The sequence below is a fragment of the Oncorhynchus gorbuscha genome, unplaced genomic scaffold, assembly GCF_021184085.1.
Source record: "Oncorhynchus gorbuscha isolate QuinsamMale2020 ecotype Even-year unplaced genomic scaffold, OgorEven_v1.0 Un_scaffold_925, whole genome shotgun sequence".
Taxonomy (NCBI): Eukaryota; Metazoa; Chordata; class Actinopteri; order Salmoniformes; family Salmonidae; genus Oncorhynchus; species Oncorhynchus gorbuscha.
Window position 1 is genome coordinate 34,803 of NW_025745881.1, and position 26,329 is coordinate 61,131.

General features: G+C 47.5%; 1 protein-coding gene across 1 annotated transcript in view; it reads left to right on the plus strand.

The window, feature by feature from the left end:
• Positions 1-2,542: 2,542 nt before the first annotated feature.
• The window catches only part of wnk1b (WNK lysine deficient protein kinase 1b), a 209,215-nt gene continuing 185,428 nt past the window's right edge, over positions 2,543-26,329 (plus strand). The window contains exons 1-2 of the mRNA XM_046336086.1: positions 2,543-3,299; positions 5,470-6,938. Of these exons, the coding sequence (XP_046192042.1) occupies positions 6,126-6,938 (813 nt within the window). The 5' untranslated portion in view covers positions 2,543-3,299; positions 5,470-6,125. The remainder of the gene's footprint in view (positions 3,300-5,469; positions 6,939-26,329) is intronic.

Sequence of the window (26,329 nt, forward strand, 5' to 3'; positions counted from 1 at the left end):
CCTGTGTGTGTGTCTCCCTGTGCGTGTGTCTCCCTGTGCGTGTGTATGTACTGTATGTGAGTGTGTCTCCCTGTGCGTGTGTATGTACTGTATGTGAGTGTGTCTCCCTGTGCGTGTGTACTGTATGTGTGTGTGTCTCCCTGTGCGTGTGTACATACTGTATGTGTGTGTGTCTCCCTGTGCGTGTGTACTGTATGTGTGTGACTGTATCTCCCTGGGCGTGTGTACATACTGTATGTGAGTGCCACCGTTTCTGCCTTCAAAGGCTATTGACTTCCTGCTCAACTCTGCACCAACAGGAAATATGTGTTAGGACAAAGGTTTATATATGACAGGGTTTCTCTATTGAGAAAAACACCAACATTACCCAATCTAGTACATCATCTAGCTTCTATTAAGGGTTCATCTTTGACTTACAGACAAGTTGTTTTTGCCTGAATTAACTTGCCTACTAAACATTTAACAGTAATAAAAACAAAAACAATATTTAATATAAAAAGACAAAGTTCCCTCCTTATAGACAATACAGATATTGTTATTACTATATCAACCAAAACATGTTACATTGTTAATTATTGTAGTGATAGCTTCTGTCTTTATATTTCCGACTGCTTCCTGTCTGCGTTAGGAGAGATCCCATTCAGGCAGAGCTTCTATTTCTCAAGCCACCTGTTGGACACTTGGCATTGGAGCCCAGCGTTGGTCAAAGAGTAGGGGAGCCAACTGCACCTCTCAGTCAGCAGCACTACCCAGACAAGCTGCTGAGGCTTGGTAAGAGAGCAGCTCCGGTCCCAGAGGAATGGCTGCAGAGAGCACACCCACACAGACTGAAGCTACATTCAAAATGACACCCTATTCCCTATATAAGCCTATGGGCTCTGGTCAAAAGTAGTGCACTATATAGGAAATAGGGTGCAATTTGGCATAAACATTGAGGGTTGTCTACATTGATCTACATTGAACTGTCAGCTGAATAGAAGAGCTGCTGAAGAGACTGTGTGTGTGTGTGTGTGTGTGTGTGTGTGTGTGTGTGTGTGTGTGTGTGTGTGTGCGTGTGTCTGTCTGTCTGTCTGTCTGTCTGTCTGTCTGTCTGTCTGTCTGTCTGTCTGTCTGTCTGTCTGTCTGTCTGTCTGTCTGTCTGTCTGTCTGTCTGTCTGTCTGTCTGTGTGTGTGTGTGTGTGTGTGTGTGTGTGTGTGTGTGTGTGTGTGTGTGTGTGTGAGAGAAAGAAAGAGACTGGTTTGGATCTTACACAGGAAGTTACAAAAGAGGGCTGTCCCATTGTTAGAGGCTGCATATGGGACAACTTGAAGAGAATAAATCAACCCAGTTGACATGGTAATTTTCTGTTGAGAAGCTACTTTATGGCTGTCTCAGTGAGACGCTAGAGGCATTCTCAGGCCAAAGCTGGTTCTCATCATTAAAAACTCATGATCAGTTCTGGTGTTACGACAAATTTCATGTCAGAGTGGTTGTAAATTGTTCTGGACTTCTGGTAGCCTATGGAAGTCGATGTATGTCTTTTAAAACTATGTGAAAAATGCAGGAAATTGTACCACCCTATAAATGCAAATTTTCAAACTAGCCTACTTCTGAAAGAGGTTGAAAGATTTGCACGTTATTAACAATACTGTGACGTAATACAATGACTTTCACAAACAACAAGACAAATATGTAAACGTTTCCAATTCCTTATTCAACCAACAACTTTCAGACACAGACAATCCATTATAATGAAAGAATGGGGTCAAACGCATTAGGCTGGTTTACACATCATTATCCGATGAAAACTAAAATCCCCTTGTGGATCTCGCGCGGTGTGTCAATATTGTGCTTGGGAATTGTAGTGCAGTACATTTGCACTGACCAAACGAATAGCTTTTAATGATGAACCTAGACTTTAAATTTGACAGACACACAACTCGAACAACACACAAAGTAATATACAGTATATATTTCAGACACTTTATATAATTTAAATGGATTTCAAAACATCATGAATGTCAATATACTCGGATTATACTTCCTCCTTCATTGACTACAAATTCGATAATATCCACTTCTGCGCAGGCTCTCCATCCCAACATCTGGAAACAAGCACTTTTCGCAGGTGCTATATCAGATGTATTTAATTGTAATGCTATTTCAATAGAAGTACTCTGATTGACATTTACAAATAAGTATATTATTCTCATTATGAAAAGCTCAAATGAGTGGTGTTCATTGTCCACGTGAAAAAGTGGTATTTTCAACCAAAAGCACACTCACACAAAATCATAACGTAATCACTGTGTGACAGTAACGTTAAGAGCTCTTCTTAGCCTACTATGTTATAGCTGAATCATTTTAGGGTGCAGGGAAGTTGACAGTCTGAGTCTACTAAAAAGTGACATGTCCCCAAACTCCATGGTCTTTTTGGACAGTGTATCCGTATAAAATGTTGAAGCCAGTCTGCTATCGCTGGCTTCGGTCTCGCCACAGTGTGGAAGCAGGCGCGATCCCCCAGGTCTTTGATTTAAAAAAAAAAAAAAAAAAGAAGGGGGAAAAAGCGATTGGCTGACGAGGGCCCCACGTCAATACGCCGATTGGGAGCGTATAGCTTGGCTAGAGCAGTTAGCAACCAGATAGATACACAGTCGCCGCGCCATCAAACCTTACATCTGTGGATGAAGCGAACCAAGGGGAAACAGCTGTATGCAGGCTATGTTAGCGATCTGAAACGACAACATCTGACTGTGGACACGTAGGAAAGAGTCTTTACCTACATACATTGCGTTGTCATTTTCTGTCTGCTGTTTTGTGGATAACAAAAGCGAATTCGATTCGAACGGAGTCATTGGAACAGACGAGTGAACGAGAATTGAACCGCAGTGGATGTCTTGCTCTTTCTGTGTTCACATCGTAATACAACTGTAGCTGAGTAATCGCATGGAGATGGAGTAAAATTGAGGTCATCTGGAATTGAATTGCGACTGAGAGATGGAGAATTTGTTTTGTCCGCTCTGATCTAATAGGAGGGAGAGAAGAACTGCTGGATACATAGGGGATACAACCCCGATATGAACGTGGCTTTTTCGCTCTGCTTGAGGTAGCTGCTAAAGCCAATGAAAGACAGCGGTCTTGAACGCATACGGTCGCTTTGGAATGTAGATATACGCGTTTATTCTTGCACATTTAAATAAAACAAATGTGATCTAATACTGTTAACTAGGACTATCGTTGCATATTTTTTGTTTGTTGAATTACTCTTCCAAGTATCAACCAACCGATCTTCTACGGGAGAATGGCCATAACACGAAAGGTAATGCCTTTACCAATCATGTTGTTGATATAGCTGGAAAGTGCATGCATATTGACACACGGGCTAATGACATCTAACTTGATTATTGTCTGTTTCGCTACGAAATAGCGATTTAGCTCACTTCTACGGTTCGGTAATAGCGCGTGCTGTGGAAAACCGTATCGGCGTTCTGTTTTGCGTCGGCTGGGTTTGCTTAACGTGCCTGGCATTTGGACACTTGCAATTACTGCTAGTTTGTTGTAACAAACACGAACTATTTATCTGCATTGTGCGCTCTGTCTGGAAGTAATTTTCAGCGCGAGACTATCCATATCCAGCGCGAGACTATCCATATCCAGCGCGAGCGTAAAGTAACCAAGACTACGGAGGTTACCTTACTACGTTAGCGAGCTAGTTGTCCAAGTTGACGATACATAACATAACTATTTCGCTGTACACTCGCTTTGGTACAGACCCCGTGAGGTACTACAGACCCGGTGAGGTACTACAGACCCCTTGACAGTCGATAAGATGTGCCTGTTCGTTTGTAGAATTCATTATAGCTTCGACAAGACAACACTGCAGAAGTGTAGCTAGCGAACTATTCCACCATGGTTAGCCAGTTATGCTAGCTCGCTATAAAGACGAGTGGGGAGGGAAAGGCCACAGAGCGTACTCTTCAATAAAGGTAAATGAATAACGTAACATTTATGATCGGAAGAAAATAATACAAAATCGAGTCACCGTTAACAGATACTATTGACAGCGTCAATGTTTTTCGGTGTATTTTGTTTTTCTCGCTCGCTCACGGTATCGATTCGACCCACGAAATGAATGAGATCGTTCATTCACAGATTGACGACCGGTCGTGTTTAACCAGGTTCAGATGTTTTTTTTCTATTTTCTTTGTAATTACATTTAAGTCATTTCGGATTCATCTTAATTTTGTGATTTCTAAAAAAATCTCAGTTAATAAATGTTCTGAGCAATGGTCGGAAATGTGGTAAACGAGATTATACATTACCAGTGGAAATGACTCGTGGGAAAATAGAAATAGTACAATTATGGGGAATTATATATTTTTTCTTCGGTGCTTTAATGAATATTCCGACATGTCCATACATTTCTGAACAAGAGTAATGGAATGGGTAGCGAGCTAATTCGTTTTTAGATGCGACACTGTTTTTCGTCCCAAATCGCACACGTCCATATCAGTGGTTCTCAAACCACTCATCGGGGACCCTTCCTCCTTCCACAATGGAAAAGTTTAAACTGAATCCTTGGGACATCCCAACTCTGACGCTACTCCTAAACGGTTAATGCATGGCTCTCCAAACCTGTTCCTGGAGCGCACCATTCTGTAGGTTTTTACACCAACCCTAATCTAGCGCACCTGATTCTAGCTGGTTGATAAACTGAAGCGGGTTAGTTACAACTGGTGTTGAAACGAAAACCTACAGGAGGTTTAGGGTAGAGATGTGCCAAGGATCCCAGATAGCACTAACCTTTTCACAATTTTATTGTAGCTTTGAACTAGCTCACCTGATTCACCTATTCAAGGGATTGATGATTTGTTGACATGTTCAATCAGGTGTGCTAGTTCTGGAATAGATCAAATACATGGAACGGCTAGGGTTCCTCTGAGAAGAGGTTTGATAACCACTGACATATAGTAAACTACTTTTGTGTAGGGAATAGCTCTGGTCAAAAGTAGTGTACTATGTAGGGAATAACTCTGGTCAAAAGTAGTGTACTATGTAGGGAATAGCTCTGGTCAAAAGTAGTGTACTATGTAGGGAATAGCTCTGGTCAAAAGTAGTGTACTATGTAGGGAATAGCTCTGGTCAAAAGTACTGTACTATGTAGGGAATAGCTCTGGTCAAAAGTACTGTACTATGTAGGGAATAGCTCTGGTCAAAAGTACTGTACTATGTAGGGAATAGCTCTGGTCAAAAGTACTGTACTATGTAGGGAATAGAGTGACATTTGGTATATGCAAAACCAAGTCTCCTGTTCTGCAGCTGCAGTAGTGCTGCCAAACCAAGCTACTCTCTGAGTTGTTTTATGCTGTAACCCTGAGGTCAAGCAGAGTCGGGGTTGAGGTTTACAGTTACTTTAAATTTGGATATGCAATTAAACCAAACTTCTCTGCCTCGACTCATTCCTTCACTCTCCCTCTGTTCTCTTTTAGTGAATCTGCCCCTTGCTTTGGAGGCAGTGAAGTTAATGGTGTGAGTGAGATTTCTCCCTCCCCCACCATCACTACAGCGACACACCAGAGGCTGTCCACTGTCCAGGCCCAAGCAGTCAGCCTGAGCCTGCTAGTACAGACTATCTGGCCTCCTCTTCTTGTGGTCCCTTATGCTCAATGAAGGCTATCTCTGGGTCGCTACAGGATGGATGGTGTGGATTTGACGGTCCTTGTGTGTCATCATCAGCGCTTGCTCCTCTGTGACTGTTTCCTGTTCTTTTCCATTTATAAAAGAACGCCCCCTCTTCTGGGCCCAACCACCCCTGAGCGCTGTAAAAGTTATAGTAACTGTTGTTGCTAAGTGACACTTACAGAGGAGGTTAAGTTAACTCTCCCCCCATCCAAACTCCACAGAGGGTTTTCTCCAGAGGTTTTATTTTATATACCCATATTATATATTTTCCCCCTCAGGAGTTTGTTTGGAAGACGCACAGGTGTTCGGTTCTTCACAACAAAAGTTTTGGTTTATTGTTGGTTGAGGTTTACAGTTACTTTTTCTCAAGTTTTTTGTTCTTCCTTGTAATTTATTTATACCTCATTATTTGGAGTTTTTTTCTCATTGCTCACTCACACCCCCTGGAATAAAAAAAAACAAGATGTCGGAAACAGACAAGTTCCTAGCCCCTTTCCCTCCGCCACCCAAGAATGTGAATGGTTCCAGCTCGGACACGTACCTTGGTGAGAATTTGGGGACCGACGGTGTCCGCCGACGCCGCCACACCATGGACCGCGACCCCAAACAGGCCGAGCATCGCTTCTTCCGGCGCAGCGTCATCTGTGACTCGAACGCCACCGCCTTAGACCTCCCCAGCAAGGCCGTCATCCTCACCTCCCCGCCCGACTGCGAGCCCCCCAGCCTGGGCTGGCTCTCCCTGGCTGTCCCCTCTGTGGTGGTACCCGAGCCGTGCCTGGTGGTGGCCGAGGTGGAAGCAGATGAGGAAGGAGGGGAGGGGCCTTGTAGTGCGGTATTAGGGCCCAGTGTTGGTGGTGGTACTAGAGTGGATGGTACGGTAGTGCAGATAAAGCCATGCACGGCAGTATTGGATGTTTGCGGCGGAGAGAAAGGAAAGAAGCTGTTGTCGTTAGCCGCTGCAGAGGCTCCTGGAATGGAGGAGGTGGCGCCCAGAAAAGCGGGGGAGCCCGCGGAGGAGGAGAGTGGTAGTGTTACAGAGGAGATGCGAGAGGAGAAGGAGAAGGGGGCGGCTAAGGCCCTATTAGAGGAGCAGAAGAGGGAAGCAGAGAAAAAGGTTCAGGACGACATAGAGGAAGTAGAGACCAAGGCCATAGGGACCTCGCTGGATGGACGCTTCCTGAAGTTTGACATCGAGATCGGACGCGGATCCTTCAAGACGGTCTACAAGGGCCTGGATACGGAGACTACAGTGGAGGTGGCGTGGTGCGAACTGCAGGTAAGACACAACACAATCATTTACTATCCTTCTTTACTTCCTTACTCTCTGCTCTGAGTAACATGTTACGCAGTGTTTTATTCTACTCTCTCAGTTCTTCCTCCGCTGCCTATTGTAGTGGCAAACTAAAGTACCTCAATAGATTGGCGTCCACTAAATATCCCAGGTATGAAGACGCAGATAAGGTGCAGAAGGAAGGATGTAGCTTGCTAGTACCTCGTCTGATAAAGATCACACAGGGTTGACAGATTGGATGATGTCAGAGCAGCGCTGAGGTAAGATGATGCCCAGCAAGAGTGCAACTTGCAGGTGCTGATGCAACCGCCCAGACAGACAGAATGGCACACAGGATGTTGTTGCTGGTTTCTACATTCTTATTCTGTACAAGAAGTTGTTTTTGTGGTCATGGTTCCCATAGTGCTTAATGTGGGTCATTCATTGAAGAAGCCTTGAGAGAGAGAGAGGAACATGTCCGTTAGAAAGTTTAAAGTTCGGCAGCCAGCCAGTCATATGACTGGATCTTAGTTGAATTCACAGCTCCGTTTAGAATCTAGCACAGCTCTAGCTCACGTGGTGGAAGGAGCAGTTGGTTCCTTGCCTCTGTGATACGGTCACTGATAACTAACTCACAAATCCCTCCACGAAGGAGCCTCAGTTTGAGGTCAGGTAAGCAGGGGCGGAGGTTAGTTTAAAAATAACACCTTGGGGTTAAACAGCTGTAACTCAGGGGGTGTGTCTCTAATGGCACCCTATTCCCTGTATAATCGACCACATTGACCAGAGCCTCAGGGGCACAGTAAAGGGAAAAGGGCACCATTTGGAACGCATTACAGGGGGTCCGTGTTAACCATGTTGTTAATGAAACTCAGTAGGTTCTCATTTAGAGTGCAGTCGGGTCACTCACTGCAATGAAGCTGTTTTCCTCCTGTGTAGGAGTCACAAGGTGCTGTTTCTCCCTCTGCTGAAATTCACTTGTTCTGCCGCCTTTTCTTTCAAAGAGATGTTTGTGAGTTGTGACTGAGCTCTGGTCTCAGCTCTGTGGCAGAGATGGTGCTTTCAACGGTTGTTGTCACTATGACTTACGCTACAACTTGTTAGTCATACAGTCAGTTGGGCTCAGATACTAGAAAACTGTCCAATCACAGTTCTCCCCTATAATCCACAACCACGGAATTGAATCACATCACTCAGTCGCCTGGTTGCGGCTGATTGCATGTGCCCCTTCAAGCATCATCCAGGCAGCTCATCTAATAGTGAATGTTTAATAACTATAAAGAGCTCCTGGTCTGTAGATTAATGTTATGTTACGTAAATGTGTGTATCCACTCTAACCACAGGTAACGTAATGTACATTGCATGTAGGGTTAAGACTTCTATTTGGCCTGCTGGCTGGGTAATCCTATGGATGTTAGTGTTTGTCAGACAGTTTTGTAAAACAGACTATGCACTTCTACTGACATGGGATGAAGTAGTGGGAGTGGGGTTACACACGCTGCCTGGGTGGGCGTGGCGTCATGAGAGCATCTGGAATTGGTCGACGACTGCTTGTGTGACGTGTGTGAAGAGTTGTGGGGGGTGGTGGGCATCCCTCAATAGCTGAACCAAAGCAGTCTCATCCCGGAGGGAATGAAAGAAGGATGGGGGGAATTAAAAAAGGGAGGGAGGGAGGAGCGGAGGGGTAGTGGGGTCGTAGGTCATGAGTAGGCGCAGTGAGGGGTTGATGACAATGTTTGCTTTTGACAAAGAGAGGGAGCAGAATGAAAAGGGGAAGTACACACACACACACACACACACACACACACACACACACACACACACACACACACACACACACACACACACACACACACACACACACACACACACACACACACACACACACACACACACACACACACACACACACACACACACACACACACACACACACAGAGAGAGAGAGGAGTGCCTGGCCTTGTATGCTGCAGTGGCCCTCTGTCCTTTTGTAGGCCAGGGCTGAGAGTTGGTTGTTGGGTGGAGGAACTCTAGAAGGAAACCACTTTTTAATTGGTCAATGTTTTCTGGGCTTGGGGGACAGTGGGGGGAAAATGAGGAAGAATAATCTAGGGTGCATCCCAAATGGCTCCCTATTTATTGCACTACTGTTGACAAAGGCGGCAAGGCCTATAGGGCTTTGGCCAGAAGTAGTGCACTCAATGGGGAATAGGGTGCCATTTGGGATGTTACCTTGTAGGCGGTCGGTTTTAGAGGGAATTTCAAGGTTTTTGAGCACCAAGCCAGGCTAAGTAGAGGGGGAGGGACCGAGCACCTTTGAGCGTTATTCTAATGCCATTCATGCTGGACTTGAGAGAGAGAATTTCTATGGTCTCTTTCTCAATGCAGATTGTCTATGTTTGAGGCCAGAATTGTTTTATCTATTAATACACTTTTTTTTTTTTGGGGGGGGGGCAAGTTGGTCTTTTCCCATCGCTGCAACTCCCGTACGGATTCGGGAGAGGCGAAGGTCAAGAGAGCCATGCCTCCTCCGAAACACAAACCCGCCAAGCCTCACTGCTTCTTGACACACAGCTCACTTAACCCAGAAGCCAGCCTCACCAATGTGTCGGAGGAAACACTGTATTACTGGCGACCGATGTCAGCGTGCATGAGCCAGCCACCACAAGGAGTCGCTAGAGCACGATGGGACAAGGACATCCCAGCTGGCCAAACCTCCACCTAACCCGGATGACTCTGGGCCAGTTGTGCGCCGCCGGCTGCGACACAACCCGGGATCGAACCCAAATCTGTAGTGACGCCTCAAACACTGCAATGCAGTGCCTTAGACCGCTGTTCCACTCGGGAGGCCCGTGTTTGGGGCCAGATTTAACCGAACGTTACTTTGAAATGTCTTTCTCTTAAGTTGAGGTTTTTGTATGACTTTCTAGGCTGATCATTTTTTCGAACAATATAATGATAGTATCTTAAAGAGCCACTGAACACGCTGTTTGGCACGTGTGTTTTTCTGTTGCTCATTAGAAAGACTAGATTTCAGTCTTAGAGGTGTGTCTCCTGACCGATTTCCACTTTTGGATGATGGTGTTTGTCCCTCATGAGACACTGTAGGAAGCCCATTTAATTTCCTCAACGTCCTCAGAAATCTGTGATTCATTTTTACATTTTGGCCGAGGATGTTTTTAGATGCACAATTTTTCATCCATCAAAGGTGATTGATGCAATATTTCTCAAGTAAACTAAATGTGCTACGTGTTCTTATGTAAACAGTCAGGGCTGCTGGGTGGGTCTGTCTCACTGTCTATGCTATTGGGTAGAGGGCAGTCTACACAGCTGTTCACCCTATGTTAGTGGGCACCCCAACCTTAATTTACCCAGTGTGACACGCAGATGTTCCAAACTCCCTTTTAGACCAGACTGACTTCATCCTATTTACACTCTGTAGTAAATTTGGACACTAGAATAACTGACTGACTTCATCCTATTTACACTCTGTAGTAAATTTGGACACTAGAATAACTGACTGACTTCATCCTATTTACACTCTGTAGTAAATTTGGGCACTAGAATAACTGACTGACTTCATCCTATTTACACTCTGTAGTAAATTTGGGCACTAGAATAAGTGTTTCTGACTCATCGATTCCACAGGCCGTTTTCAAAGGGATGCGTTTCTTTTTAAAGGCAGTCACTCTTTTTAATTACTTAGCCTACCCCTCTTTATACTTGACTGATATTTGCAATTTAAATCCTTTGTCGCTGCGGGAAATCTATTCTTTATTTCATCTTCCTTGTATAGAATTAGGGCACAGGGATATGACTGTGAGCTATGAGACTGCAGTCAGCTACTTTGTGGAACGTTAAGTTATTTATGAGAAGTTCTGGAGATAAGCTAAACTCTGTTTTAAAATGATGCTTTATTACCAACGTGGAGTTGTAAACACATCGTTTGTGGCTGGTGTTTGGAGACTTTTTGTACAGCTTTGACAGTGCTACTATATCTTCTTTGACACACAAAGACCCAAACGGCGTTCCACAGTATTTATGTCGTGAAGCTAGTAGCAGTGACGTTGAGTTACTGTGTAACTAAGGGAAGGGCAACGTCTGAAAATGGCACACTTGGTAGTGTGTACCGGTGCTCAGCCAGTCGGCGAAAGCCAACATCACAAACGACAGAGAACGGTTGATTGTCAAGGGCAATGAGTTCCTTTATCTTGGCTATAATGGATTTTGCCATTGAGTTGTCTCGCTGAAATTTTGTTACTCTTTCAAATGACTGCTGGACTTGTTGACTGCTCGATCCACACAGCAGACATTGTGGACTAGGTTAGGAATGCTGTGTTGCAGTGTAGCTCTACATTACGTGTTGTCATTACGTCATCTACCTACGTTATATAGGTATGCACGTCATCTACCTACGTTATATAGGTATGCACGTCATCTACCTACGTTATATAGGTATGCACGTCATCTACCTACGTTATAAAGGTATGCACGTCATCTACCTACGTTATAAAGGTATGCACGTCATCTACCTACGTTATATAGGTATGCACGTCATCTACCTACGTTATATAGGTATGCACGTCATCTACCTACGTTATATAGGTATGCACGTCATCTACCTACGTTATATAGGTATGCACGTCATCTACCTACGTTATATAGGTATTCATCTACCTACGTTATATAGGTATGCACGTCATCTACCTACGTTATATAGGTATGCACGTCATCATCTACCTACGTTATATAGGTATGCACGTCATCTACCTACGTTATATAGGTATGCACGTACGTTATATAGGTATCATGTACCTACGTTATATAGGTATGCGTTATATAATATAATAATAATATACGTCATTTATCCTACGTTATATAGGTATGCACGTCATCTACCTACGTTATATAGGTATGCACGTCATCTACCTACGTTATAAAGGTATGCACGGCAGCTTTGACATCGGTTTTGCACATCGCGTTAAACTAGACATCAGCCAATACCGATGTAGGCATTTTTAGCTAATATCGTTGGATTCTATTATGTTCACCGATATATCGTGCATCCCTAGTATCTTTGACCATCTGTATTCCCAGTCGTGAAATCCTTAGATTAGGGCTCAGGACCTCGGTCTGGGGTGAAGGTTCACTTTCCAAGAGGACAACGACCCTAAGCACACAGCCATGACAACGCAGGAGTGGCTTCGGGACAAGTCTCTGAATGTCCTTGAATTGCCCAGCCAGAGCCTGGACTTGAACCTGATCGAACATCTCTGGAGAGACCAGAAAATAGCTGTGCAGCGACACTCCCCATCCAACCTGACAGAGCTTGAGAGGATCTGCAGGGAAGAATGGGAGAAACTCTCCAAATACAGGTGTGCCTAGCCTGAAGCTTCATACCCAAGAAGACTTGAGGCTGTAATCGCTGCCAAAGGTGCTTCAACAAAGTACTTAGTAAAGGGTCTGAATACAGGTAAATGGGATATTTTAGTACATTGTTTTTTTTTCAGTACAAGCATTTCTAAAAACCTGTTTGTTTTGTCGTTATGGGATATTGTGCATAGATTGATGAGTGGGGAATATCTATTGAATCCATTTTAGATTGAGGCTGTAACTTACCAAAATGGGGAAAAAGTCAAGGGGTCTGAATACTTTCTGAATGCACCGTATATGCTCTGAGTACTCGCTCTCGTAGCTTTTTTCTTTCAGTGCTTTCTCTCGCTTTCACATCATGTATCGCATGAGTCTCATTCATATATATCTCATGTCTCACTCTCGCTTTGGTTTTCCTTTCACAGGAATTATAATGGTGCAAGTAGGCAGAGAAGAGATTGCTGCTAGATAAAACAGGGCCACTAAATATTATATTTGCTCTGAGCTTATTCTCTCGGCTTTTTAAAAATCTTTTGTGCTTTCTCTCGCTTTCACCTCACGAGTCTCATCGCTCTTTCTTTCTCTCTCTCTCTCTCTCACCCAATCAGTCTCTCTCTCTCTCTCACCCAATCAGTTTCTCTCTCTCTCTCTCTGTCTCTCTCTGTCTCTCGTGTCCTAAGATGTCAGAGAGAGGACAGGACAGTGGAAACAAAGCAGTGTTATTGTAACTCAGTGGAGGAGACCTGTAAACTCTCATTTTAGGAGACACGTTCTTCATTCTGCTTTGAGTGATAGAAACAGATCCTGACTCACAGTTTGCGCAACACCCCATTCCACTAGCCCTCCGTCTGTCTTTTTCTCTCTTTTCCCCTCTCTCCCCCTCGCTGACGTGTTTCCTGTGGTTCCTATCGGGTCTGTGTGACCTTGTGTCGTAGTGGAGAGTAGACAGCAGAGTTTTGCTGCCCAAACAACAACCTATTCCCTATACAGTGCAGTATTTTTCACCAGAGCCCTATTTGTAGTGCACTAAATCGAGAATAGGGCTCCATTTGGGACGTAGACCCGAAGTGCTGCTCTAATGGCCCTTAAACTGGTTGTCATGTAGACTCTTCACTTACACTTGGCTCGCCTTCCTTCTTCCATTATGCTACAGGACCAGGACCTGCGCCAAGGAAAGTCTAGGCCTACACACACAGCGACACACGCGTGTGCGACACACACACACACACACACACACACACACACACACACACACACACACACACACACACACACACACACACACACACACACACACAGGCACAGGCACACACACACACACACACACACACACACACACACACACACACACACACACACACACACACACACACACACACACACACACACACACACACACACTGAAAAAGATGCCATAAAGAATGTAGAAGATGTAAATTAACCCGATTTATTCTATATTACAACACAGTAATGGACTAAGAGGTCATACTGGAGGTCTTTCTCTCCCTCTGCTCTGACGTAATCCTTCAGTCAGCCCTGAGCTCTGGGGCTTATCACAGAGATGTTAGTAATCAGAGTAAAGGAATTTGTGAGGGAGGTGACTCTGCCTTGTCTGCCCTGCAGCTAAGACACACACACACACTGAGATCGCAGAGGCAATGGCTAAGTGAGCAGCAGAGAGCAGGAGAGAGCGAGAGACTGCGTCCCAAATTATACACTATTCCCTATTTAGGCTGGTGCACCGACTCAAAAGTAGTGCACTATGTAGGAAATGGTGCACTATGTAGGGAGTTCTGGGACACAGCCATCGTGTCGTCATCAGTGAATAATGCAGAGGATGTGAACAGAGAGGAGTGCCAAATTGCAACCTATTTTCTTTATAGTGCACTACTTTTAACCAGAGCCCTGATCAAAGGTAGTGCACTATAAAGGGAATAGGGTGCCATTTTTGACAGCTAGAGAGAGAGGAGGAAGAAACCCAATCCCATGGATCTGAGCCACAGCCATTTCCCTTCTCTTCCCTTGATTCATTGTTGAAATACTGTGTATGTGTCAGTGTTGGGTCAGAGGAAGACAGAGCAGAGGCGAAGGGGCTGCGCTTCCTTCATTTACAAACTCTGTCCTCCTTCCTTGTGGTGTCTGTGTGTCTTGTGTGTGTGCGTTTACACGTTTTGAGTGTGAGATATAGGAAACATAAGTCTGTAATGGAAATCTACTGAGTGTGTTTGTCTTGTCTCTGAAAGACATGATTGACAGTTATTTTATTTATTTGATTCTCTCGTTCTCTCTCTCTTCTGCTTTGCATTTTATCACCCAGCTAGTAAATTTGTCTGTCTGGTTTAGTCTTTGGGCTCCATGTCTGCTGAAAGCATTTGTCTCTCTCTTACCTCCCCCTCTCTCTGTCAGAGCCTGGTGGGTGGGATAAGGGTTTTGAGTGGTGCAGTCTGGTGTAGAGGATTTGCGTGTTTTGAGTTGTGGCAGCAGTCAGACTAGGCTACACTAGAAAGACATTGGGATTGTTCTGGGCTGGGTGAATTGGGGACAGGTGAAGCCCCTGTGTGACATTGGGATTGTTCTGTAACAGGGCCGTGAACAAGGCTGGGTGAATTGGGGACCAGTGAAGTCCCTGTGTGACAGTGGGATTGTTCTGTAACAGGGCCGTGAACAAGGCTGGGTGAATTGGGGACAGGTGAAGCCCCTGTGTGACATTGGGATTGTTCTGTAACAGGGCCGTGAACAAGGCTGGTTGAATTGGGGACAAGTGAAGCGCCTGCGTCAGACATGCTGTATGATTTACCTCTGAAGAAGCATGACCCAGCTGAGCTTTCTCTCTCTCTCTAGCTGTCTCTCTGTGTGTGTGTGTCGCTCTCTATCGCTCTGTCTCTAGCTGTCTCTCTGTGTGTGTGTGTTGCTCTCTATCTCTCTGTCTCTAGCTGTCTCTCTGTGTGTGTGTGTCGCTCTCTATCTCTCTGTCTCTAGCTGTCTCTCTGTGTGTGTGTGTGTGTCACTCTCTCTCTCTGTCTCTAGCTGTCTCTCTGTGTGTGTGTCGCTCTCTATCGCTCTGTCTCTAGCTGTCTCTGTGTGTGTGTGTGTGTGTGTGTGTGTGTGTCCCTCTCTCTGTGTCACTCTTTCCATCTCTGTCTTCCTCTCCTTTTTTGTTTTTCTGTCTTTCTCGTTTCCGTCAGACGCTTGTCTGTTCCCACATCTTAAGTGAACTGTCTGCTCTTGACTTTTACAGCCCGCCTCTCCTCAGTAGCACAGAGCGCTAGGCTAAATGCTAAAAGTCCCAACTGCAGTACACTAAAAGCTAGAAACTCAACAGAAATAGACTAAATGCTAGGCTAATAGCTAACATAAAGCAGGTCAGCTCTGAAAGAAGTGGAAGGTGGATACCTAGTCAGTTGCACAACTGAACACATTCAACCGAAATGTCTCTTCTGCATTTAACTCAACCCCTCTGAATGAGAGACGTGTGAGGGGCTGCCTTTATCATCATCTGCACCCGGGGAGCAGTTGTTGTTGGGGGTTAGTTAACTGCCCTGCTCAAAGGCAGAACGGCAGATTTTCCCATCTTGCTGGTTTGGTGATTTGAACCAGGGACCTTTCGGTTACTGACCCAGCACTCTTAACCGCTAGGCTACCTACAGCACTGAATCTCCTGTAGTTTTAAATGCCTGTCTTTGAAAGGGATTGAAAGAAGGGGAGAGATGGTGGCATGCCAAGGCTTGTTCTTTCTCTCCGCTCCTCCTGAGATGGGGATCTAAACTATGTGAAGATGTTTGCTGTAATTCCCCAGATATCCTCAGGGCCAACAAAGACTCTGAGTTTAAGAAGAAAACCTCTACACCTCCTGCCTGCTCCCCCACTTCCACCTCTGTTTTACCTCCCATTATAAGCAATGCAAGTGACTCGTTCCTACGTCATACTTCCCTGTTAATGCCCCTGGTGTTTTGAATGGACTCGATGATTAAATCATCAATTTCATGAAAATGTGGTTACATTAGATATATATTTTCAGTTTTAGCGCTGAAGACCATTTTTCGCTAGGTTTTTGCCTATTAAATACCAGCCTACAAAAGATCAAAAATGACAAGGCTACTAGCATAGCGTATTGGCTCCATTACTAACCTCTTCTCTCTGGCCCGTGATCACTTTCTGTCATGCTGATTGTCTCTAAATGATTTTCTGGAAAGGGTTTTTTAAAACCCATGCTGTTTGTGGAACAACAGACAGTCTGGAAGGAGGGCCCGGCCGAAGTGTGTTTCGCATTTAGAAAATTGAGGGGTTATGTTTTTTATGAGCCAGTTAAACAATAGTGACATTGTCAAAATAATGAAACTAATCAGTTCACATTCTTCACTACAAAACCCCATATTGACAGACGGCTGCAAGTATAAAATCAGTGGAGTTGGATTCCTATTTTCTATTTCCTTGAGTGAGTCTCCAATGAACTTTCCCTCCTACTCTCCTGCACCTCCCCTTTCCCTCCGACTCTCCTGCACCTCCCCTCTCCCTCCGGCTCTCCTGCACCTCCCCTTTCCCTCCGGCTCTCCTGCACGTCCCCTTTCCCTCCGGCTCTCCTGCACCTCCTGCACCTCCTCCTCTCCCTCCGGCTCTCCTGCACCTCCCCTTTCCCTCCGGCTCTCCTGCACCTCCCCTCTCCCTCCGGCTCTCCTGCACCTCCCCTTTCCCTCCGGCTCTCCTGCACCTCCCCTTTCCCTCCGGGTCTCCTGCACCTCCCCTTTCCCTCCGACTCTCCTGCACCTCCCCTCTCCCTCCGGCTCTCCTGCACCTCCCCTTTCCCTCCGGCTCTCCTGCACGTCCCCTTTCCCTCCGGCTCTCCTGCACCTCCCCTCTCCCTCCGGCTCTCCTGCACCTCCCCTTTCCCTCCGGCTCTCCTGCACCTCCCCTCTCCCTCCGGCTCTCCTGCACCTCCCCTTTCCCTCCGGCTCTCCTGCACCTCCCCTTTCCCTCCGGGTCTCCTGCACCTCCCCTTTCCCTCCGGCTCTCCTGCACGTCCCCTTTCCCTCCGGCTCTCCTGCACCTCCCCTTTCCCTCCGGGTCTCCTGCACCTCCCCTTTCCCTCCGGGTCTCCTGCACGTCCCCTTTCCCTCCGGCTCTCCTGCACCTCCCCTCTCCCTCCGGCTCTCCTGCACCTCCCCTTTCCCTCCGGCTCTCCTGCACCTCCCCTCTCCCTCCGGGTCTCCTGCACCTCCCCTTTCCCTCCGGCTCTCCTGCACCTCCCCTCTCCCTCCGGGTCTCCTGCACCTCCCCTTTCCCTCCGGCTCTCCTGCACGTCCCCTTTCCCTCCGGCTCTCCTGCACCTCCCCTTTCCCTCCGGGTCTCCTGCACCTCCCCTCTCCCTCCGGCTCTCCTATTCAACCACCCACAATCCCACCCTCCCTATTTCCCAACTCCCTTGTGCACCCGTCCAAAAATCCTCCACCCACCAACCTCCACCCACCACTCTCCTGGCTAACTTACCAATCAGTGTTAGCTGACGGGTTAATTGAGTGACTGACATAACAACTGAAACTGACGATGCCAACCACATTTAAAAATGGCACCTTGTGTGTTCTACTGTTCTAACTTTCAGAACGGCAAGTTGAGTGCACAAGGGAGTTGTTTAAAAAAATATATATGTGGGCCTACAAATGGGGGGGGGGGGGCAAGTTGCCCATCCCTGACCTATATGAACTAGTGCAGAAAACAGGCTTGCTGCAATGCAATCTACAGTAGGAACATGGGTCTATTCACTTACAATGCGTTATGATGACATAAGTTGGCCTACTTGTGACTTCCATATCATGACCTTAAAGAACTGGTGCTGTGGTTTTGACTTTCAATAGCACTACCATGCCACAATGGATCCAGAGAGGGAACAAACCTATTGATCAACAGGCCTTATGTGAGCCTCTGTGGCTAAAAGTGGGATAAACTAGACTGCTTGTTCACTTCACTGCATCAGCGTAAGCTGAGCTGCACTGCAGTGACTGTGCTGCCTGCTGCTCTGTAATTGTGTTTGTGTGAGAGAGACAGTCTGTTGTGGTTGATGATGGGTTCTATGTTATCCACTGCTTCCTGATTGGTTGATGATGGGTTCTATGTTGTCCACTGCTTCCTGATTGGTTGATGATGGGTTCTATGTTGTCCACTGCTTCCTGATTGGTTGATGATGGGTTCTATGTTGTCCACTGCTTCCTGGTTGGTTGCTTTTCTGTTTGCTCTCACATTCCCTGGATTCTTGTGGCAGGACGTCAGTGTTTAGGGAGGGGTGTGTGTGACTCTCCTCTCCTTTCTACACCGTCCCCACTCCATTGTTCCCTTTCAGACTAACCCAAACCAAGCAGAAAGACCCAATCATGAGCATAGTATCCAGCTGTCTTGATGCATAGAATTTAGTCAAGTCCTCCATTATGGCTCCTGAGTGGTGCAGTGGTTTAGGGCACTGCATCTCAGTGCAAGAGGCATCACTACAGTCCCTGGTTCGAATCTAGGCTGTATCACATCCGGCCATGATTGGGAGTCCCATAGGGGGGCGCACAATTGGCCCAGCGTCGTCCGGGTTTGGCCGGGGTAGGCCGTCATTGTAAATAAGAATTAGTTAATTAACTGACTTGCCTAGTTAAATTAAACATGTATTATCCAAATCCTTCCTTCAGCCGTTCTCTCTAGCCGAGCTCTGCTGTGTCGGGCTGATGTGTGAGCTGTAGCCGAGCTCTGTTCTCTCTAGCCGAGCTCTGTTCTCTCTAGCCGAGCTCTGTTCTCTCTAGCCGAGCTCTGCTGTGTCGGGCTGATGTTACATTTACATTTACATTTAAGTCATTTAGCAGACGCTCTTATCCAGAGCGACTTACAAATTGGTGCATTCACCTTATGACATCCAGTGGGACAGTCACTTAACAATAGTGCATCTAAAACTTAGGGGGGGTGGGGTGAGAGGGATTACTTAACCTATCCTAGGTATTCCTTAAAGAGGTGGGGTTTCAGGTGTCTCTGGAAGGTGGTGATTGACTCCGCTGTCCTGGCGTCGTGAGGGAGTTTGTTCCACCATTGGGGGGCCAGGGCAGCGAACAGTTTTGACTGGGCTGAGCGGGAGCTGTACTTCCTCAGTGGTAGGGAGGCGAGCAGGCCAGAGGTGGATGAACGCAGTGCCCTTGTTTGGGTGTAGGGCCTGATCAGAGCCTGGAGGTACTGAGGTGCCGTTCCCCTCACAGCTCCGTAGGCAAGCACCATGGTCTTGTAGCGGATGCGAGCTTCAACTGGAAGCCAGTGGAGAGAACGGAGGAGCGGGGTGACGTGAGAGAACTTGGGAAGGTTGAACACCAGACGGGCTGCGGCGTTCTGGATGAGTTGAAGGGGTTTAATGGCACAGGCAGGGAGCCCAGCCAACAGCGAGTTGCAGTAATCCAGACGGGAGATGACAAGTGCCTGGATTAGGACCTGCGCCGCTTCCTGTGTGAGGCAGGGTCGTACTCTGCGGATGTTGTAGAGCATGAACCTACAGGAACGGGCCACCGCCTTGATGTTAGTTGAGAACGACAGGGTGTTGTCCAGGATCACGCCAAGGTTCTTGGCGCTCTGGGAGGAGGACACAATGGAGTTGTCAACCGTGATGGCGAGATCATGGAACGGGCAGTCCTTCCCCGGGAGGAAGAGCAGCTCCGTCTTGCCGAGGTTCAGCTTGAGGTGGTGATCCGTCATCCACACTGATATGTCTGCCAGACATGCAGAGATGCGATTCGCCACCTGGTCATCAGAAGGGAAAAGGGGAAAGGAGAAGATTAATTGTGTGTCGTCTGCATAGCAATGATAAGAGAGACCATGTGAGGTTATGACAGAGCCAAGTGACTTGGTGTATAGCGAGAATAGGAGAGGGCCAAGAACAGAGCCCTGGGGGACACCAGTGGTGAGAGCGCGTGGTGAGGAGACAGATTCTCGCCACGCCACCTGGTAGGAGCGACCTGTCAGGTAGGACGCAATCCAAGCGTGGGCCGCGCCGGAGATGCCCAACTCGGAGAGGGTGGAGAGGAGGATCTGATGGTTCACAGTATCGAAGGCAGCCGATAGATCTAGAAGGATGAGAGCAGAGGAGAGAGAGTTAGCTTTAGCAGTGCGGAGCGCCTCCGTGATACAGAGGAGAGCAGTCTCAGTTGAATGACTAGTCTTGAAACCTGACTGATTTGGATCAAGAAGGTCATTCAGAGAGAGATAGCGGGAGAGCTGGCCAAGGACGGCACGTTCAAGAGTTTTGGAGAGAAAAGAAAGAAGGGATACTGGTCTGTAATTGTTGACATCGGAGGGATCGAGTGTAGGTTTTTTCAGAAGGGGTGCAACTCTCGCTCTCTTGAAGACGGAAGGGACGTAGCCAACGGTCAGGGATGAGTTGATGAGCGAGGTGAGGTAAGGGAGAAGGTCTCCGGAAATGGTCTGGAGAAGAGAGGAGGGGATAGGGTCAAGCGGGCAGGTTGTTGGGCGGCCGGCCGTCACAAGACGCGAGATTTCATCTGGAGAGAGAGGGGAGAAAGAGGTCAGAGCACAGGGTAGGGCAGTGTGAGCAGAACCAGCGGTGTCGTTTGACTTAGCAAACGAGGATCGGATGTCGTCGACCTTCTTTTCAAAATGGTTGACGAAGTCATCTGCAGAGAGGGAGGAGGGGGAGGGGGCGGAGGATTCAGGAGGGAGGAGAAGGTGGCAAAGAGCTTCCTAGGGTTAGAGGCAGATGCTTGGAATTTAGCGTGGTAGAAAGTGGCTTTAGCAGCAGAGACAGAGGAGGAAAATGTAGAGAGGAGGGAGTGAAAGGATGCCAGGTCCGCAGGGAGGCGAGTTTTCCTCCATTTCCGCTCGGCTGCCCGGAGCCCTGTTCTGTGAGCTCGCAATGAGTCATCGAGCCACGGAGCGGGAGGGGAGGACCGAGCCGGCCTGGAGGATAGGGGACATAGAGAGTCAAGGGATGCAGAGAGGGAGGAGAGGAGGGTTGAGGAGGCAGAATCAGGAGATAGGTGGGAGAAGGTTTGAGCGGAGGGAAGAGATGATAGGATGGAAGAGGAGAGAGTAGCGGGGGAGAGAGAGCGAAGGTTGGGACGGCGCGATACCATCCGAGTAGGGGCAGTGTGGGAGGTGTTGGATGAGAGCGAGAGGGAAAAGGATACAAGGCAGTGGTCGGAGACTTGGAGGGGAGTTGCAATGAGGTTAGTGGAAGAACAGCATCTAGTAAAGATGAGGTCGAGCGTATTGCCTGCCTTGTGAGTAGGGGGGGAAGGTGAGAGGGTGAGGTCAAAAGAGGAGAGGAGTGGAAAGGAGGCAGAGAGGAAAGAGTCAAAGGTAGACGTGGGGAGGTTAAAGTCGCCCAGAACTGTGAGAGGTGAGCCGTCCTCAGGAAAGGAGCTTATCAAGGCATCAAGCTCATTGATGAACTCTCCGAGGGAACCTGGAGGGCGATAAATGATAAGGATGTTAAGCTTGAAAGGGCTAGTAACTGTGACAGCATGGAATTCAAAGGAGGCGATAGACAGATGGGTAAGGGGAGAAAGAGAGAATGACCACTTGGGAGAGATGAGGATCCCGGTGCCACCACCCCGCTGACCAGACGCTCTCGGGGTGTGCGAGAACACGTGGGCGGACGAAGAGAGAGCAGTAGGAGTAGCAGTGTTGTCTGTGGTGATCCATGTTTCCGTCAGTGCCAAGAAGTCGAGGGACTGGAGGGAGGCATAGGCTGAGATGAACTCTGCCTTGTTGACCGCAGATTGGCAGTTCCAGAGGCTACCGGAGACCTGGAACTCCACGTGGGTCGTGCGCGCTGGGACCACCAGAGTAGGGTGGCCGCGGCCACGCGGTGAGGAGCGTTTGTATGGTCTGTGCAGAGAGGAGAGAACAGGGATAAACAGACACATAGTTGACAGGCTACAGAAGAGGCTACGCTAATGCAAAGGAGATTGGAATGACAAGTGGACTACACGTCTCGAATGTTCAGAAAGTTAAGCTACGTAGCAAGAATCTTATTGACTAAAATGATTAAAATGATACAGTACTGCTGAAGTAGGCCAGCTGGCAGTGGGTGCGTTGTTGACACTACACTAATCAAGTCGTTCCGTTGAGTGTAATAGTTTCTGCAGTGTTGCTATTCGGGGCTAGCAGGCTAGCTAGCAGTGTTGTTTACGTTACGTTGCGTTAAAAGAACGACAATAGATGGCTAGCGAACCTAGAAAATCGCTCTAGACTACACAATTATCTTTGATACAAAGACGGCTATGTAGCTAGCTAAGTAGCTAGCTACGATCAAACAAATCAAACCGTTGTACTGTAATGAAATGAAGTGAAAATGTGATACTACCTGTGAGTGCGACCGGGTAGTTGAGTTCTATACAGAAGACGTTGGCTAGCGTTGGCTAGCTGTTGGCTAGCTAGCAGAGTCACCTACGTTAAGGACGACAAATAGCTGGCTAGCTAACCTCGGTAAATTAAGATAATCACTCTAAGACTACACACTCTAAACCTAAACAACACAATTATCTTGGATACGATGATACGAAGACAGCAAAGACAGCTATGTAGCTAGCTAACACTAAACTAATCAAGTCGTTCAGTTGAGTGTAATAGTTTCTCCAGTGCAGCTAATCAGTGGACGTTAGCTAGCTGGCTAGTGAAGACTACGTTAGGACGGCGAAATACGATAATTACGCAATTATCTTTGATACAAAGACGGCTATGTAGCTAGCTGAGAAGAAATTGCTAAGATAAGACAAATCAAACCGTTGTGATATAATGAAATATAATGAAAAAGTTATACTACCCGTTGGAGCGACGTGCAGATGCGACCACTCGCTCCAACCGGAACCGGAAGAAGTTGTGTGAGCTGTAGCCGAGCTCTGTTCTCTCTAGCCGAGCTCTGTTCTCTCTAGCCGAGCTCTGTTCTCTCTAGCCGAGCTCTGCTGTGTCGGGCTGATGTGTGAGCTGTAGCCGAGCTCTGTTCTCTCTAGCCGAGCTCTGTTCTCTCTAGCCGAGCTCTGTTCTCTCTAGCCGAGCTCTGTTCTCTCTAGCCGAGCTCTGTTCTCTCTAGCCGAGCTCTGTTCTCTCTAGCCGAGCTCTGTTCTCTCTAGCCGAGCTCCGTTCTCTCTAGCCGAGCTCCGTTCTCTCTAGCCGAGCTCCGTTCTCTCTAGCCGAGCTCCGTTCTCTCTAGCCGAGCTCCGTTCTCTCTAGCCGAGCTCCGTTCTCTCTAGCCGAGCTCCGTTCTCTCTAGCCGAGCTCCGTTCTCTCTAGCCGAGCTCCGTTCTCTCTAGCCGAGCTCCGCCGAGCTCCGTTCTCTCTAGCCGAGCTCCGTTCTCTCTAGCCGAGCTCCGTTCTCTCTAGCCGAGCTCCGTTCTCTCTAGCCGAGCTCCGTTCTCTCTAGCCGAGCTCTGTTCTCTCTAGCCGAGCTCTGCTGTGTCGGGCTGATGTGTGAGCTGTAGCCGAGCTCTGTTCTCTCTAGCCGAGCTCTGTTCTCTCTAGCCGAGCTCTGTTCTCTCTAGCCGAGCTCCGTTCTCTCTAGCCGAGCTCCGTTCTCTCTAGCCGAGCTCCGTTCTCTCTAGCCGAGCTCTGTTCTCTCTAGCCGAGCTCTGTTCTCTCTAGCCGAGCTCTGCTGTGTCGGGCTGATGTGTGAGCTCTGTTCTCTCTAGCCGAGCTCTGCCGAGCTCTGCTGTGTCGGCTCTGCTGATGTGTGAGCTGTAGCCGAGCTCTGTTCTCTCTAGCCGAGCTCTGTTCTCTCTAGCCGAGCTCTGTTCTCTCTAGCCGAGCTCTGCTCTCTCTAGCCGAGCTGATGTTCTCTCTAGCCGAGCTCTGTTCTCTCTAGCCGAGCTCTGTTCTCTAGCCGAGCTCGAGCTCTGTTCTCTCTAGCTCTAGCCGAGCTCTGTTCTCTCTAGCCGAGCTCTGTTCTCTCTAGCCGAGCTCTGTTCTCTCTAGCCGAGCTCTGTTCTCTCTAGCCGAGCTCCGTTCTCTCTAGCCGAGCTCCGTTCTCTCTAGCCGAGCTCCGTTCTCTCTAGCCGAGCTCTGTTCTCTCTAGCCGAGCTCTGATGTGTCGGGCTGATGTGTGAGCTGTAGCCGAGCTCTGTTCTCTCTAGCTGAGCTCTGCTGTGTCGGGCTGATGTGTGAGCTGTAGCCGAGCTCTGTTCTCTCTAGCCGAGCTCTGTTCTCTCTAGCCGAGCTCTGCTGTGTCGGGCTGATGTGTGAGCTGTAGCCGAGCTCTGTTCTCTCTAGCCGAGCTCTGTTCTCTCTAGCCGAGCTCTGTTCTCTCTAGCCGAGCTCTGTTCTCTCTAGCCGAGCTCCGTTCTCTCTAGCCGAGCTCTGTTCTCTCTAGACGAGCTCTGTTCTCTCTAGACGAGCTCTGTTCTCTCTAGCCGAGCTCTGTTCTCTCTAGCCGAGCTCTGATGTGTCGGGCTGATGTGTGAGCTGTAGCCGAGCTCTGTTCTCTCTAGCCGAGCTCTGCTGTGTCGGGCTGATGTGAGCTGTGGCTGTATGGAGAATTGGGCTACATCTGCTAACCAACATATTATACCAGTTTCTAAAATTGGAGATTTCATATTTGTAATTTTAGTTTTTTTTGAAGGCCTCAAGTCTAAATCTGTGGTCTAAAAACAGACACATTTTCTCATTTACCGTAAAGGAGGAAGAGCTCATGGTGTCTGTGATCAGAAGGGGAGAGAGAGGCCTACGTTGCAGACTGAGAAGAGAAGAACTGTTGACTCCTTGAAGCTTTGTGCTTAATTGACCGTTTCATTTTAATTTGGTTGTCTTCGCTTCTACAATGTCCCCAGGCTCTCAGAGAGGCCTTAAGACACAGTGGAGGAACAGGGTCACTCTTCTTCTTTTTCTTTTCCTTTCTCTTTCTCTGGCCCCTCCCATCTTCTCTTTCTCTGGCCCCTCCCATCTTCTCTTTCTCTGGCCCCTCCCATCTTCTCTTTCTCTGGCCCCTCCCATCTTCTCTTTCTCTGGCCCCTCCCATCTTCTCTTTCTCTGGCCCCTCCCATCTTCTCTTTCTCTGGCCCCTCCCATCTTCTCGTACTCTCTCTTCTCTCTCTCTCTCTCTCTCTCTCTCTCTCTCTCTCTCTCTCTCTCTCTCTCTCTCTGTGCGTCTCTCTGCCCCTCCCATCTTCTCCTACTCCCCTCTCTCTCTGTGTCTCCCTCTCTGTGTCTCTCTCTCTCTCTGCCCCTTCCCTTCTCTCTCTCTGCCCTTATTCACCCCTCTCAATTCAAAGGGCTTTATTGGCATGGGAAACACATGTTTACATTGCCAAAACAAGTGAAATAGATAATAAACAAAAGTGAAATAAAAAATGTACAGTAAACATTATGCTCACAAGAATGTCAAAATAATAGACATTTCATATGTCATAGTATGACATTGTTACAACAATGTGCAAATAAAGTACAATAAGGGAAATAAATAGACTCTCTGTGTGTCTCCTTCTCTATCAGAGATTGGAGGTAAAAGGCTCCACAGTTGTCCACCTGCATGCTGCAGGGCTAAACCATATCACATGGTGTCTGTTGAAAGTGGAGCAAGCTGGGATAGGATGTAGAGGTCTTGGCCTATAGAAGAGGACTAGCCATGAGCTTTGATCACAGCAATATGAATGGAGTGGTTCCCAAGCCAGACAATGCAGGAATGTGATGAATGTGACTGCTGCTGTTATAACTGTACTACTATATTGTATGATTTGTCCTAACCCAAGTCAGGCTATCCATTATTCAACTGCTCCACTTGGAAAAACCACTGAACTTGAAGGAATGTCAATTTTACAGTAGCTTTTGGGTCAAATGTCACGTTTAGTGCGCCTTTCCGCAAACACTATTGGGCTGGACTTCTTACTTTGTCTTTTACTTTTCTTGGAGCGTAGGCCATGAGGAAAAAGGCTGTCAGGATTGAGGGAAGGTGTTCAACTCTCCTTCAACTCTGAGGCCGCCATGTTGTCACAGACTATTACATCACATGAAGGTCTGTGTTCACCCCCTACCGCAAGGGGAAAGTAGGGCACCCTGCTCTCTGAAAA